This window comes from Anolis carolinensis, chromosome 2 (assembly GCF_035594765.1).
Source record: "Anolis carolinensis isolate JA03-04 chromosome 2, rAnoCar3.1.pri, whole genome shotgun sequence".
NCBI classification, from domain to species: Eukaryota; Metazoa; Chordata; class Lepidosauria; order Squamata; family Dactyloidae; genus Anolis; species Anolis carolinensis.
In genome coordinates, this window is record NC_085842.1 from 226,904,631 (window position 1) to 226,920,953 (window position 16,323).

General features: G+C 47.9%; 1 protein-coding gene across 1 annotated transcript; it reads right to left on the reverse strand.

Annotated features, from left to right (window-relative positions):
• Positions 1-3,035: 3,035 nt before the first annotated feature.
• Positions 3,036-15,167, reverse strand: LOC134295904 (uncharacterized). Its single transcript, XM_062969401.1, is given in 2 exon segments — positions 3,036-6,683; positions 13,045-15,167. Coding segments are annotated over 2 exon segments (5,346 nt in total). The 5' UTR covers positions 14,842-15,167; the 3' UTR covers positions 3,036-3,134.
• Between the last annotated feature and the right edge of the window lie 1,156 nt (positions 15,168-16,323).

The window sequence follows — 16,323 nt, forward strand, 5'->3', positions numbered from 1 at the left end:
GAAAGGAGATAAAATTGGTAATAACATGGCTACCACTAGTGGATTGTTGAGCGAATATTCTCAGTTAATTTGAGGATAGGTCAAAACCACCTAAAATAGAGAAGGAGGTTCGCCTGATCCACATCAGAAGTATTGGAATAGATACACAAGGGATACACTAAAACTCATGAATGTATTTAGCTCAGGAACTTATTTTTAAACCAAAGAATTTTGAGCCTATCTTTTGATACAGCTGTGGTGAAAGAGTAAATAAAACAAAAAAAATATGCAGAACACCTGTTTTATCCATTATAAGTGAAAACTACTGAACTTGGAAAATGAAAATAAAATTTTGAGAAGGCTGGAGATATGGGTGTCTGAAAATCTCAAAATACCTTATTCCCATCTAGATACATAAAATAGGGACCCTATGAGCAATCTATAGCCAACATGTCATTCTGAAGAAGGTTGCTTATCAAGAACCACAAAAAAATTGTCAGCGAAGACAGTGTAAAGCCAACCGACTCTAGTAAAATCTTTCATTTGGCTTGCGGATCATCAAAGAAGTAAATGTTCAACCACAGATGTTTTTGAAACTGCTAATTGTATTTCCTTTACAAAAGAGTTTCTTTCATTGCCTTCTCTCTTTGGTTTGAAATAAGATACAATCACAAACCAGGAAGCTGACCCCACAGAATAGCATTTGTCGGGATCTGAAAAGTAGACTCTAATTTTGAACAGAGTATTCACAGATTAGAGACTCTGCGGAGATTCTTCAGAGCTTCTCTTTATGGGGATTATAACTTGGATTCATTCTGCATTTGCTCCTGCCTGTCCCACAATGTTTACCACTTCTGTAGCGGAACCTTTGTGCTACGGTCCTTGTTGAGCGCAGTGGAGGGATTGGAGACGGACAACTGGAGTATTTCCAAGAAAGCAGTTTTATTTGGCAAGTAGCCACTAGGGTTCCCCCTCGCACCAAATAAGTGCTTTCCCAGGGAGAACCCCCAGCGGCGGGCTGAGTAAATATTTATACCCACTACAGGGTTCGGGTTATGCCCGCCCACAAGCAAATTCATTGGCTTAGAGTTGTGACGCTGCTTGACTTGCATCCAATAAACTCACAGAAACATGTGGTTTCTGGGAAATCATGTGTTTCTGAAGAAATGAAAGCTAAAGATAAACAAACTGCGCGTGCGCACGCAGGCGCTCTGAATGATTATGAACACGGCACAGAAAGAGTGTGCCCGGGCCGCTGGTCAGCGCTGATTGAATCATAGAATCATAGAATCATAGAATTCTATGATTCTATGATTCTATGATTCTATGATTCAATCAGCGCTGACCAGCGGCCCGGGCACACTCTTTCTGTGCCGTGTTCATAATCATTCAGAGCGCCTGCGTGCGCACGCGCAGTTTGTTTATCTTTAGCTTTCATTTCTTCAGAAACACATGATTTCCCAGAAACCACATGTTTCTGTGAGTTTATGCACCCGGGTCGCTAGCCGTCGCCATCTCTGCCCATATATGGTATTTCCTGGGGTTCGTTAACCTCCCGCCTCACTCCCCCATTTTCTTTTTGCGAAGCGCGTGTACAAAAGCTGAAGCAAAGCATTATGGTTCCATCCAATCCCGCTTGGCTTGGAGTATGGCTATCTTTTCTCCAGGTAAAGATTGTGTGACACACCTAGTACACATTTGCATCATTATTGGAGTGCAGCACATAACTATGAGAACAATGAACAATCCTAAAATCCCTACCAACAATATGTCCTTCAACCATTCTACTGAGGGTAACCAGCTAGTCACCCAGGAGAAGGGAGACCAACCTTCTACTTCATGGACATTATTGTAAATTAACTTTTGTAATGACTCGATGTCATCTTCAATAGTACTATTCAAGTTATGAAATTTCACTACACAACGCCCTCTAACCATGGCGCATAAACCCCCCCTGGCCGCCAGTAGGTAGTCAAGGGCCAGCTTATGCTGTAGGGCCATCTGGCTGATTTCTTCTACTTCAGACTGGATTTCCCGGAAAATTTTACCAGTGGCATTTATGGACTTTTCAAGACGGCAAGTCAGGCCTAAAACACTTCTACGATTTGCTTGAGCTACAATCCCTGGGTAGGCACCCAGGGTCAACAAGCCTGTGATCAGGCCTCCTCCTACACGGGAGGCTTCTGAACCTGACAGGGCCTTGTTAATTATGACCTCATCCGAACATTCTGGTCCTAGAGGGCCTGTTTGCACAATGTCCCGTTTCAGGCACTGATGCCTTTTGTGTAAGACCTGAACTGGGAATGTCAAATAACCCACACCGACACACTGGTAGTTGCCGGGGTGATAATTTGTGGCCCATTTATCAAAGAAAAACCATAGATTTGGATCCCTAATTTGCCATAACGGACAGAGGCTTTGACCTAGGCTCAGTTGGGTTAATTGTTGCAGTATGTTCATATAAAATTTTAGGCCCTCAATAGAATCATTCACACTAAATGTAGGATAATCTGGATACATGCTAGCCCACTCGGTTGCGGTTAGATTTAATCGTGAGACATAAGATGTATTAAATCGTCCATGTAGATAGAACCGGTCTCGACAATGGGAGTAATTGCCTAATCGGGAAAAGAACGCCTGCCTAGTTCCCCAGTGTCTCCACTCAGAATTCCATATTCCCGATCCTCCACAACAGAAGCACAAACCCCTGGTGGAGGTATGGTATCTAAACCGTCGAAACCGAGTTTGATTTATTTTTTGCGGTATGCTAGAAAACACGGTAGGTGGACCCTCCTGAGCCTTGGACAATCCCTCCAACACAATCTGTGGTTCATCAATTAAATCGGGAAGAAATGAAAAATCTCCTATGGTGAGGGGGTGTTCAAATATTAATGCTACCTCTTTCCCGTGCTGCTCAAACATATAATTGGCATGTTCTTTTATCCAATTCCCATGTGCTCTTTTTCCAAAAGAGAGAATAAAACTCAGCACAAATAATATACCAAACACAGTACGCTTTCCTCCCCTCCTCATAACTTGTCTCCCACTTTTTCCTCTCAAAATGTCTAGCCACCATCTCCCGGAGAGCGCCTTTGTTGGGCCATGCTGCGACATACTTGACCACCGACGCTCCGTTGCACCCGAAGGGATCAGCTTCATGGCCTTGTTGACCCCTTAGGGAGTTGCCGGATGATCCTGAGTCTCAGGTCCTCACCAGGAACTCGCTCCGTCCGCCACTCCTCAGGTGCTAGTTTTACATGGGTGTAATGTATCCACGGCTTAATCTCCTTCACCTTCACTGCAGTGGGGGTAGACAGGAGCACAACATAGGGTCCTCGCCACTTGGGTCCCAATGGCTCAATCTTCCAATCCTTGACCAGAACCTCGTCACCTGGTGAAAAACAATGTAGAGGTGTGGTAGGGAATGGTGGGTTCAATTCAGAAATGTATTTTTCTAACTGCTGCATTTGTCTGCCCAAAGCCTGAACCTGGGCCAATGTCTGTTTCTCTCCTATGAGGTGTTGCTCAGCTCCTGTCTCTAAGGCTCCCTTCAAGTTCAAAGGGGGTCGTCCATAGAGTCTTTCAAAAGGGGAGAGTCCTGTCCGTTTGTGTGGTGTACATCTGATTCCTAATAATGCCATGGGCAAAACCACCGTCCACGGCAATCCTGTCTCTTGGCAAAGTTTCCCAAGCTGAGCCTTTAATGTCCTATTCATTCTTTCCACTTTTCCAGAAGATTGGGGTCTATATGCACAATGTAACTTCCATTTTATGCCCAAAATTCTACATAATCCTTGCACGGCCTGTTGAATATATGCGGGGCCATTATCTGATCCAATTTCTAAGGGTATGCCAAATCTGGGAATAACATCTTTCATTAGAGCTCTTGACACCTCCACAGCCTTCTCAGTCCTTGTAGGGTAAGCCTCCACCCATCCTGTGTATGTGTCCACGAACACCAGTAAATATTTGTATCCTTTGTATGGGGGCATTTCTGTAAAGTCAGTGACTAAAGCTTCAAAGGGTACCCCACCCACATGTTGGACTCCTGGTGGCTTGAGGGGTCCTTCTCTGGGGTTATTTTTGATACATGTCCAGCATCTTCGGGCTGCTGCTGCCGTTAGGCTATGTAATCCATCGATATATAACTGTCGTCCTAGCAGATTTGCCAATGCCGTTTTTCCTAAATGTGTGTTTTGGTGCATGTGTTGGACTAAGTGCCATGCCAAGTCCTTAGGGACGTAGACACGGGCGTCTGGCATCACTATGAGTTCTCCTGACCACTGACCCTTCTCCTTTAAGGCCCATTCTTCTTCCTCTGGTGTATATGTAATGTTATGTTCAGTTAATTCTACCTGTAGGGCCATTACCTGATGTTCAATATAGGGCAGCCTAGCTGCCTCTTTGGCTGCCAGATCAGCCTGCCTATTTCCTTGCACTACGGGATCGTCTCCACGTTGGTGCCCTTTACAATGCATCACAGCCACCTGCCTTGGCTTCCAAACCGCCTCCAGGAGATCCACAATCTCTCCAGCATGTTTCACGCACTTTCCTCCAGACGTGAGGAGCCCGCGCTCCTTGTACAGTGCTCCGTGTGCGTGGAGGGTAGTGAAGGCATATTTTGAGTCTGTGTAGACATTAACCCGCTTTCCGCTTGACAATTCCAACGCTCGGGTCAGGGCAATCAATTTGGCCTTCTGGGCAGAAGTCCCCGGGGGCAGTGACCCTGCTTCCAGCGTCTCTCCCCCCCACCGGACAACCGCATAACCTGAGTGTCTTTGATTATTTTCCATAAAGGAGCTTCCATCTGTGAACAGAGTGTCGTCCACCTTAGTCAGTGGCACATCCTTCAAATCCGGTCGACTGGAGAATACCTCGTCCATCACCTGGGCACACTGATGGATCGTGGTGTCTCCTGGGAGCAAGGTGGCCGGATTCAGAGTGGAGCAAGTCTCCAGGGTCACCAGTGGGTTGTCACACAACAATCCCTCGTATTTCATTAACCTCTCACTTGTGAGCCAGCGCGGTCCCTTAGTGTCTTACAGTGCCTTAACGCTATGGGGCACCTTAACTGTCAGTGGCTGTCCTAGGGTCAATTTATTCGCTTCTTTGATTAAATCTACTGATGCTGCCACAGCCCTCAGGCAAGGTGGCAATCCACGAGCCACTGTGTCCAATTGCTTTGACAAGTAGGCAATCGGCCTTTGCCATGAACCTAGTGGTTGGGTTAATACTCCAACCTCTGTTCCTTCCTGCTCTGCAGCGAACAGAGTGAATGGTTTTTCCAAATCGGGCAGTCCTAATGCTGGAGATGACATCAATGCTTCTTTTAATGCCTTAAACGCCTGTTGACATTCTTCTGTCCACTCAAACGGATCTTCTCTTCCACCTCTCGTAGCCTGGTACAGCGGCTTAGCCAACACGGCGTAGTTGGGGATCCACTGTCTGCAATATCCTGCTGATCCCAAAAATTCCCGCACCTGTCGCCAGGTACTGGGAGTGGGGATGGCGCAAACAACTTCCTTTCTTTCAGCTCCTAACATCTTCTTTCCTTCGGTCAGATGGAACCCCAAATATTTCACCGTGGGACAGCACAACTGGGCCTTTTTCCTTGATACTTTGTAACCCTTCATTTCTAATTCCTTGAGTAGCCTCAAAGTATGCTCTCTACTGCCCTCTAGTGTCCGGCAAGCGACAAGCAGGTCATCTACGTACTGAAGCCAAATTCCCTCTTCTTTAGGTATTACAAAATCCTGTAAGTCTTTGGCCAGGGCTTGACCAAAAATGGTCGGGCTGTCCCGGAACCCCTGAGGAAGGCGTGTCCAAACATACTGGGTCCTTTGCCCTGACTGCTGAGATTCCCATTGGAAAGCAAAGATCGGTTGGGATACAGGGGCCAATCGAATGCAAAAGAATGCATCCTTTAAATCCAATACAGTAAACCATTTGGCAAATGCTGGTACTAGACTCATCATGATGTATGGATTAGGCACTACTGGGGTTAGGGGAACGGTGACTTGATTTACAGCCCGCAAATCTTGAACTGGGTGATATTCTCCTTGTCCTCCAGGTTTCTTGACTGGGAGCAGGGGCGTGTTCCACGGGGAACTGCATGGTACCAATATCCCATGCTGCAGAAGTCGCTCTAGATGCTTTCTGATCCCCTGCACCGCCTCTCGACTGACGGGATACTGTGGCTTACATATGGGTCCCATTCCTCTTTTCACTTCCACCACCACCGGTGGAACATATTTAGCTAATCCTGGAGGATTATCTTCTGCCCATACTAAAAGAGTCTCATGCCATGGCCATTGTATTTCTTCAGTAAAAATCCTAACTTGAAACAGTCTCCATTCCTCTTCCATGGGAAATGATATTTCCATTTGTCCATTCTTCATGAACTGGAGTTGTGCTTGTAATTTTGATAAAATGTCCCTTCCCAACAAAGGGACTGGGCAGTCTGGAAGATATAACATCTTATGCTTGACCTGATGTCCGGCCAGATTGCAGGTGCGTTCCTTGAGGAAGGGGCACTTCTGGGTCTTCCCAGACACCCCTATTACTTTCGTAGTTTCCCGAGTTGGTGGACTAATTTTTGTATTTACTACTGATTTTTCGGCACCTGTGTCCACTAAAAAGTCCAATTGTTGGTCCCCGATTTCAAGTGTGACCATCGGCTCCCCGGGGTCCAACAAAACAAGAGCCTGGCTGTCAAGGACAGAACGCCACAAGATTCAAAGTAACAGAGTTTATTAGATTACAGAACTCAAAAATGCCCGTAAAAACACAAGGGCCAGGCAGTTTTTGCCTTTAAGCGCAAAAAGGGACAAAAGTAAATGTTCAAAAGATAAACCGGATTAAACCGGAGTTTAATCCGGGTAAAAACAAACTGCTTGCTTCAGCCTAGGTATTAACAGAACGAAAGCCAGGGAACAAAAGATACAAAGAATGCAACTAATTGGCAGCAGATTCCTCTCTGCTGCCAGCACTGTGCTTAGAGTAACTTGCGTCGCTCCCACACACACAGTAGACAGGATCTCCAACACGAGCAATTCAGCCAAGGATTGTAGAAGTAGAGTAGACCAGTTCCGTTCCGTAGATCAAAGCCAGAAGCAGACGTTTGTAGTTTTTCCAAGTCCAAGAAGGGGGGGAAGACAAGCCGTGGTCAGTTCAGTCCGGGTTCTCAAAGCAGGAGATGGCGTCCGTCAGAAAGACGACGGAAGGTCAAGCTAATAAGAGTAAACACAGGTTTGCACAAACAAATGCCCACACAATCCCTCCCGCCGTCTGACCTTGGATTCCAATCAACTTACGTCTCAGCACAGGAAAGCACACAAGTCTTCAGGGAAGCGTCCCACACACACACGGATCCCAAGCGTTTGCCCAGATTACCTTGCCCGACGCAATTTGCAATTGCTCCCAAGCCCCATTTTATGCCAGTTACAAATCTTCATCACTGTCAGCTGTCCTCCTTAACCCGGGCGTTTCCTCATCACTTTCCTCGTCAGAGCTGGAACACCTCTGACTACGCCCAACAGCATCTCCAGCTGTGGATCCCGTCCCATCCCTCCAGCTAAGCCATGGGTCTAATCCTGAAGGTCCCCATTCATCTTCTGCCCCATCATGGCCAGTGGCCCCCAATTCCTCCCTTACCCGAGTCCAATCCATCTCATCCTCCTCTGAGCTAACCAGCCCCTCCTCCATTCTCTCCGTAAACCCTTCGAAAGATTCTTCGTCAGATGGTGCTGCAAATATGTCTCGCAGTCTTTTTCTCTCTCGCTCCTCGAGAGTATCTGACTCCCGAGGAGTCTTACGCCCACGTCTGTCAGTAACAGAGCCATGAGGCTCAATCATAACACTATCCCCTCTCACAAAGGCCTCCTCCCCCGATGGCGGAGAAGTGGCAGTGATACCCTCCGCTATAGCACCACGACGACTAGAGGTATCAAGTTTCAACAGCGAACGATGAAAGACTGGATGGACCTTTAAACTAGACGGTAAACGCAAACGAAACGCAACGGAAGAAATCTTTTTAACGATAGGAAAGGGACCCAAATACCGAGGCGCAAACTTTCCCCCAGCCTGTTTAATATGTTTGGAAGATAACCACACCAAATCCCCTTCTTCCAACTCCTCCCCTGCCTGCCTGTGGCGGTCAGCCTGAGTCTTCTGCGTTGCCTTAGCTTCCAACAGTAAGCGACGGGCAACATCATGCAATGCAGCCATTTCCGTAGAGCGGTACACAGGGTCCGAAGAGACCACATTGGTCGACGGCGCCACACCTCCCCGTGGGTGAAAACCATAAGTTAGCTCAAACGGCGTATGCTGACTAGATGTGTGCACCGCATTGTTGTAAGCAAATTCCGCCACCGGTAGCCACTTCACCCAAGCCGTGGGTTGATCTAAACAAAAACAACGCAGATATTGCTCTAAAAGCCCATTAACCCGTTCCGACTGTCCATCCGTTTGCGGATGAAAGGCTGAAGAAACGTTTAACTTAGTCCCCAAGCACTCATGGAAATGTTTCCAAAAGCGTGACACAAATTGCGGAGCCCTATCTGAAATAATCACCTCGGGTGCTCCGTGCAAACGATAGATGTGCTTAGTAAATAGTAAGGCCAACGTAGGGGCCGCCGGAATGGTTGAACAAGGAATAAAATGAGCCAGTTTACTAAATAAATCCACCACCACCCAAATACAAGTATAACCCCCAGACTTAGGCAAATCTGAAATGAAATCCATGGAAATGATTTGCCATGGCCTGTCCGGAACAGGTAAAGACGACAACAACCCTCTAGGGCGCCCAACAGGCGTCTTACTCTGCTGGCAAACGGCGCAGCTGTCACAAAAGCGCAGAATGTCTTGCCGCATCTTTGGCCACCAATAGCTCCTGGTAATGAGCTGCACGGTCTTGAATCTGCCAAAGTGCCCAGCCATGGGTTCGTCATGGTGGGCTCTAATCACCTCCAACCTGAGGGCCCCCACTGGTACGTAGACCTGCCCCCTGCGTACCAATACTCCGTCTTGATCTTGTAGATGCGGCAGTATGGTACGGTTACCTGCTGAGAGCAGCATCAGTTGCTCCTGTGTCCACACATCATCCCTCTGAGCCTCAAGGATCTGGTCATGTAACCCGAGCTCATTATCTACAACACACAGAGAGGCAGTAGGCAAGATGGTCTGACATACAACCTGCTCATTGGTCTTAAACTCCGGCTTGCGGGATAAAGCATCGGCCCGCAAGTTTGCCTTCCCCTCTACGAACTGCACCTTGAAGTTAAACCTGGAGAAAAACAAAGCCCATCGGATTTGACGCTGGTTTAACTTCTTTGCTGTTTGCAAGTGCTCTAAATTCTTGTGATCAGATCTGACCACGATCTGGTGCCGTGCCCCTTCAAGCCAGTGCCGCCACACCTCAAACGCCACCTTAATCGCCAACAACTCCTTCTCCCATATGGTATAGTTCTGCTCGAAGGGTGTTAGTTGCCGCGAGTAAAATCCACAGGGACGCAAGGTCCCTGAGGAGTCCTTCTGAGACAATACAGCCCCCAACGCGTAGCTAGAAGCGTCCGCTTCTACCACGAACGGTTTGTCAACATCAGGATGGGTTAGTATGTTGTCCGATTGAAAACTAGACTTAAGTTGTAGAAACGCCTCGTGAGCTTCCCGCCCCCACACAAATGGCTGTTTCTTGCGCAGAAGCTGCGTCAAAGGTACCGTGAGCTTTGCAAAATTCGGAATAAACTCCCGGTAGTAATTAGCAAAACCTAAGAACCTTTGTACATCCTTCTTAGTTTTCAGCTCCTGCCATGAGTTGACGGCGTCAACCTTATGTGGGTCCATTTTAAGTTCCCTACCTGACACTACATGACCTAGGAACTCCACTTCAGGCACATGAAAGACGCATTTGGAAGCCTTGGCGAAAAGCCCATTAGCCCGCAGTCGGTGCAGAACCTGCTTGACATGTTGACGATGTTCTTTCTCGTCCTTAGAAAAAATCAAGATATCATCCAAATAAATCACTAAAAATTGGTCAATTAGGTCCCTGAACACATCGTTCATGAACCTCTGGAAGACCGCAGGAGCATTACAAAGCCCAAAAGGCATGACTCGGAACTCGTGGCATCCGAAACACGTGTTAAATGCCGTCTTCCATTCATCCCCTTCCCGTATACGGATTAAGTTATAGGCCCCCCGCAGGTCAAGCTTGGTAAAGACCTTAGCCCCTTGCACCCTTGATAACAGTTCCGAGATTAAAGGGAGCGGGTACCTATCCCGAATGGTGTATTTGTTTAGGATCCGATAGTCGCAGACCAGCCTAAGTTCCCCAGTCTTTTTGGCTACAAAGAACACTGGTGCCGCAGTTGGAGAACTAGATGGGCGAATAAACCCCTTGGCTAAATTTTCATCTAAAAACTCCCGCAAAGCTTGCCTTTCCGGTACAGTCAAGGCATACAGCCTCCCTGCTGGCAGTTTCGCACCTTCTGCTAGCTTAATGGCGCAATCATATGGCCTGTGCGGTGGTAATTTGTCCGCTTCTCTTTTACAAAATACATCAGAGAACTCCCCATACTCAGCAGGCACTCCCTCCATATCAGCATGAGTAACGTTTAGAGTGCAACAATCCTGCCTCTTTAAGATCACTTTACGTGTTGCCCAATCCACTTGTGGGTTTACTACAGCTAGCCAATCCATCCCCAGGATCACATCATATCGAGGCAAGCTCGTAATATCCCACACAAACGTTCCCGTTACTCCCTGCACCTCCCACGTTACTGCTGAGGTTTCCTGGTTAACCACCCCAGTCTCCAGCAGTCTCCCATCTGCTCCCTCCACCCACACGTCGCATGCCTTGCGCACTCTAGGAATGCCATGCTTCTTAGCAAACTCAATATCTACATAGGAGACCGTAGCTCCTGAGTCCAGCAGTGCCAGAGTAGAAACAAGTTCCCTTCCCCCAACAGATAATGTAATGGGTACGAAAACATGCTTCCTCCCCTCAGTTGACTGCTTGAGGAGCCCTAGTGCGTTGGACTCACGTCGCACTAGGGCTGGCCTTTTCCCGAAAACTGGGAAGGTTTCACATTACAATTTTTGGCAAAATGCCCAGCATTCCCACAGTACAAACACAAGCCCAGCTGCCTCCTACGGCTCTTTTCCTCTGTAGACAGTTTTTTAAAGACCCCAAGCTCCATGGGCTCTTCCCCCATCACCACAGGTGCCCTGGTTACATGCATGGGTGGCGCACACATTGCCTTTGAGTGTTTACGAGCCTCGAACCTTGCGTCTAAACGCAGCACCTTAGCTACTAAGGCGTCCCAGCTTTCAGCCGGCTCCAAGCGTGCTAATTCATCCTGGAGCATATCACTTAACCCGGCAGTAAATAAAAGCATGAATGCATTTTCCCCCCAATCCAGCTGGTGGCGATACAGGTTAAACTTATTTAAGTAATCCAAAACAGTCCCCTTTCCCTGTTTCAACCGATACAGGGCCCACCCAGCGTTCTCCGTGCGGAGAGGATCCCCAAAAGTATCAGTTAACAACTTTTTGAAATTATTCAAATTGTCCTTGACCGGGTCATTTCCCAAAATTAAATTAGTGGCCCATTGTCCTGCGGAACCGGTCAACAAACTCAAAATAAAAGCCACCTTACTAGTGTCAGTAGGAAAAGCATGAGCACTGAGCTGAGAAAAATAAAGCTCCACTTGTGCCAAAAAGGTTGGCAACTTACACCTGGTTCCGTCAAAGCGTTCAGGAGTCAAAACATGTCCTTTCACAGCAAAAGCTGTTTGGCTTACGGTAAAGGCCGTTTGCAATTGGTCTACTTTGGCTCTTAACTCATCCATCGTCTTCCTGACGGGTTTATTGCTGCAATAAACTTTTTATGGGCGTCGGGCAATCTGTCAAGGACAGAACGCCACAAGATTCAAAGTAACAGAGTTTATTAGATTACAGAACTCAAAAATGCCCGTAAAAACACAAGGGCCAGGCAGTTTTTGCCTTTAAGCGCAAAAAGGGACAAAAGTAAATGTTCAAAAGATAAACCGGATTAAACCGGAGTTTAATCCGGGTAAAAACAAACTGCTTGCTTCAGCCTAGGTATTAACAGAACGAAAGCCAGGGAACAAAAGATACAAAGAATGCAACTAATTGGCAGCAGATTCCTCTCTGCTGCCAGCACTGTGCTTAGAGTAACTTGCGTCGCTCCCACACACACAGTAGACAGGATCTCCAACACGAGCAATTCAGCCAAGGATTGTAGAAGTAGAGTAGACCAGTTCCGTTCCGTAGATCAAAGCCAGAAGCAGACGTTTGTAGTTTTTCCAAGTCCAAGAAGGGGGGGAAGACAAGCCGTGGTCAGTTCAGTCCGGGTTCTCAAAGCAGGAGATGGCGTCCGTCAGAAAGACGACGGAAGGTCAAGCTAATAAGAGTAAACACAGGTTTGCACAAACAAATGCCCACACAATCCCTCCCGCCGTCTGACCTTGGATTCCAATCAACTTACGTCTCAGCACAGGAAAGCACACAAGTCTTCAGGGAAGCGTCCCACACACACACGGATCCCAAGCGTTTGCCCAGATTACCTTGCCCGACGCAATTTGCAATTGCTCCCAAGCCCCATTTTATGCCAGTTACAAATCTTCATCACTGTCAGCTGTCCTCCTTAACCCGGGCGTTTCCTCATCACTTTCCTCGTCAGAGCTGGAACACCTCTGACTACGCCCAACAGCATCTCCAGCTGTGGATCCCGTCCCATCCCTCCAGCTAAGCCATGGGTCTAATCCTGAAGGTCCCCATTCATCTTCTGCCCCATCATGGCCAGTGGCCCCCAATTCCTCCCTTACCCGAGTCCAATCCATCTCATCCTCCTCTGAGCTAACCAGCCCCTCCTCCATTCTCTCCGTAAACCCTTCGAAAGATTCTTCGTCAGATGGTGCTGCAAATATGTCTCGCAGTCTTTTTCTCTCTCGCTCCTCGAGAGTATCTGACTCCCGAGGAGTCTTACGCCCACGTCTGTCAGTAACAGAGCCATGAGGCTCAATCATAACACTGGCTTCCTCATTCCTCTCCTCCATCCATATCTTCCCATTCTTCTTCCATCACAGCTGCTGCAGCTATCACCTCTCTCGCAGGAAAAGGTACATAGTTTCCACGTCCTCTTCCCCTTCCTGGGTTTCTTCCTCTCTCAGGCCTTCCTCTTCCTCTCGGTCCTTCCTGACTTCCTTCTTTCCCTTCTGGGCATTCACCTTTCCAGTGTCCAAACTTCTTACATTTAGCACATTGGTCTCGACCTAACCTCCGAGGGGGCCCTCTTCTTCCTCCTTGTCCCCCTCTGGCATATCCTCCTCTTCCTCTCTGTCCATTTGCACTCTGTTCCATCATGGTGACTAATGCTTGGTATTCCTGCTTCTTCTTCCTGTCCTTCTTCTCCTCTTCTACCTGGTCCCTTGCCATATAAACTTGATCTGCGAGTGCCAACAATTCATTCATAGTCTTTCCTAGAAATCCTGGTTGCTTTTGAATCTTTCTCCGGATGTCAGGAGCCGCTTGACTGATAAAAGACTGTTGAATCGCCCTCCTACCGTTTTCATCCTCCAAATTATACGGGCTATACTTTCTATATGCTGCGTCCAGCCTTTCCAAAAAGGCTGTTGGTGACTCAGATTTTTCCTGTACCACTCCCTGAATTTTTATAATGTTGACGGGTCGCGGCGGGCCCCTCTTTACCGCTTCTACCAATATACGCTGGAATCCTTTCAGTCTCTGCAAATGTCCTTCTTCTGCGGTGTCCCATTGGGGATCTATTTCCACAGGAAACCTCTGTGCTCCCCACTCGGCTGCATCACCATCTTGTGGGGCCCCAACCTGGGCTATGGCTACCCCATTATTCAACACTGCTCTTCTCTCTTCTGATGTGAACAACATATTCAACAATTGTCTGCAATCTTGCCAGGTGGGATTATGGGTTGCCATAATCCCTTCCAATAGCCTAGCCATAGCTTGGGGTTCTTCACTATAAGGTGGAGTATTATTTTTCCAATTCAAAATGTCACTACTACTGAAAGGCACTACCTGGTATGCTTGAACGATCTCATTCCTGTTGTTTATCACAGGCACCGTTCTCAAGGGCATCTGGAGGGCCGGTCCGGTCGGTGAATCACCAGGCCACACCGGAGCTCCATGTCTCCGAGTTTGTGCCGGAGAAGCATCACTGGGCATCCGTTGTGACTTCTTCTTTTCCTTTGTTTCCTCCTGATATTTTTCTAGGCTAGGATAGTGTTTCTTGGCCGCTTCGGTTGACTCTGGAGAGTAGGGTGGGGGTCTCGTTCCTAGTGTAGGTGCACCGGAAACTGTTCCCTGGGGTGGGGGCGGTGGCAAGGGTGGCGGCAGTAATTCCTGTTGTCTGGCCTGTACACTCAACTGTAAGTCTGGGTAGTCCTCCTCGTTGGATTGGAAAACTTCCTTCTTTTTCCCTTCCTTCTTCACCACCATACATTTGCCATTCTTGCACTGTCGAACCCAACCTGGATTGTCTCTAACTACCCGTTCCCAGGTAGCAATATAGACCCACTGGTTCGGATGATTCACAGCACAATATTCTTCCACTGTTCGGATCAGTTTCAGATCCCACGTCCCTTCTACTTGCCAACCTAACCCAAACTCTGGCCATTCTCCCTGACACAAATTCCTCAGTCTATAATCTCTCAGGTCCCTTGGATTCCCTGCTACGGCTTGGGTAGCAAAAGAGCCAAAATTATCTAAGATGCATTGTAAGGGAGTGGAGCTCTTTGAATTTTTCCCTCCCATCCTGCCTAATAGAGGGGACTGCCTTGGCCTGGGCACCCGGACACTCAACGGCATGCGTCAGGAAACACAAGACAGAGCCCCTTTCTACCTCCCTGGGAACTTTTTTTGTGTCCCTCCCGGCGCCGGTGTTCCCTTAATGTCTCATGCAACCACTATACTTGCCAGATTTCTGTAGACGTCAGACCAACCTTCGCCCCTGGGCTTTTCCCTGGATCCTTTTCCCTCCTGGCTGGTTTCTATGGAACCTCGCTGGTGTTGCAGCTCCCACCGTCAGTCGGCGTTGGCATCAGAGGCAAGCACCGCAGCCGGTCTTGCAATATTCAGGGGCCCCTTCTCGTCTCACGGTAGTTGCCTCCGGTCCCCACCGCTGAGTTGGGGCCGTCCCGCCAACGGGATCTGTCTCCAACCTCCTGGCCCGTCTTATAGGAAATCACGTCAGAGTCACCAGAAAATGTAGTGGAACCTTTGTGCTACGGTCCTTGTTGAGCGCAGTGGAGGGATTGGAGACGGACAACTGGAGTATTTCCAAGAAAGCAGTTTTATTTGGCAAGTGGCCACTAGGGTTCCCCCTCGCACCAAATAAGTGCTTTCCCAGGGAGAACCCCCAGCGGCGGGCTGAGTAAATATTTATACACACTACAGGGTTCGGGTTATGCCCGCCCACAAGCAAATTCATTGGCTTAGAGTTGTGACGCTGCTTGACTTGCATCCAATCAGCGCTGACCAGTGGCCCGGGCACACTCTTTCTGTGCCGTGTTCATAATCATTCAGAGCGCCTGCGTGCGCATGCGCTGTTTGTTTATCTTTAGCTTTCATTTCTTCAGAAACACATGATTTCCCAGAAACCACATGTTTCTGTGAGTTTATGCACCCGGGTCGCTAGCCGTCGCCATCTCTGCCCATATATGGTATTTCCTGGGGTTCTTTAACCTCCCGCCTCACTTCCAGTTAGTTTTGCGAGTTAAACTGGATTGATCTGGTTTAGTCCCACATTAAGTAAAGCTGGGAGATTCTGGGAGATTAACAGGTTCAAGTCTAATTCGGACTAGTCCACTGTTATATTGATGTGTACATCGACTGGCAACAACTCTCCATAGTTACAATTTTTCCCAAGGATGCAGGTATTGAACTTCATTGCACTAAAAGCATGTGCTCTACCATTGAGAGACAATGCTTTATCTGATATTTTCCCGGCCTTGAAGTGACATTTGCAGTGCATGCTTTTGTTATCCAGATGTTGACTTCTAATATATTCAAGAGGGTATAATGAAAAAGCATAAATATTGAGAGCCAGACATGTAGCCGGGGGGGGGGGGGGGGGGCTTGAGGGGCTTCACCACCCCACCCCCCGAAATTCTCAGGGTGGTCCACGAGAAGGCTTTACATTTATTATTTAAACAGCTATGTTTATTCATATCATGATCTGATCACCATGCTCAATATATCCCATATGCACAGGGGTATTGGGATAATGATACAAAGGGTTTGCTAGAGTAGACCCTCTCCCACTCAGACTCAGCCCCCCCCCCCGCAACC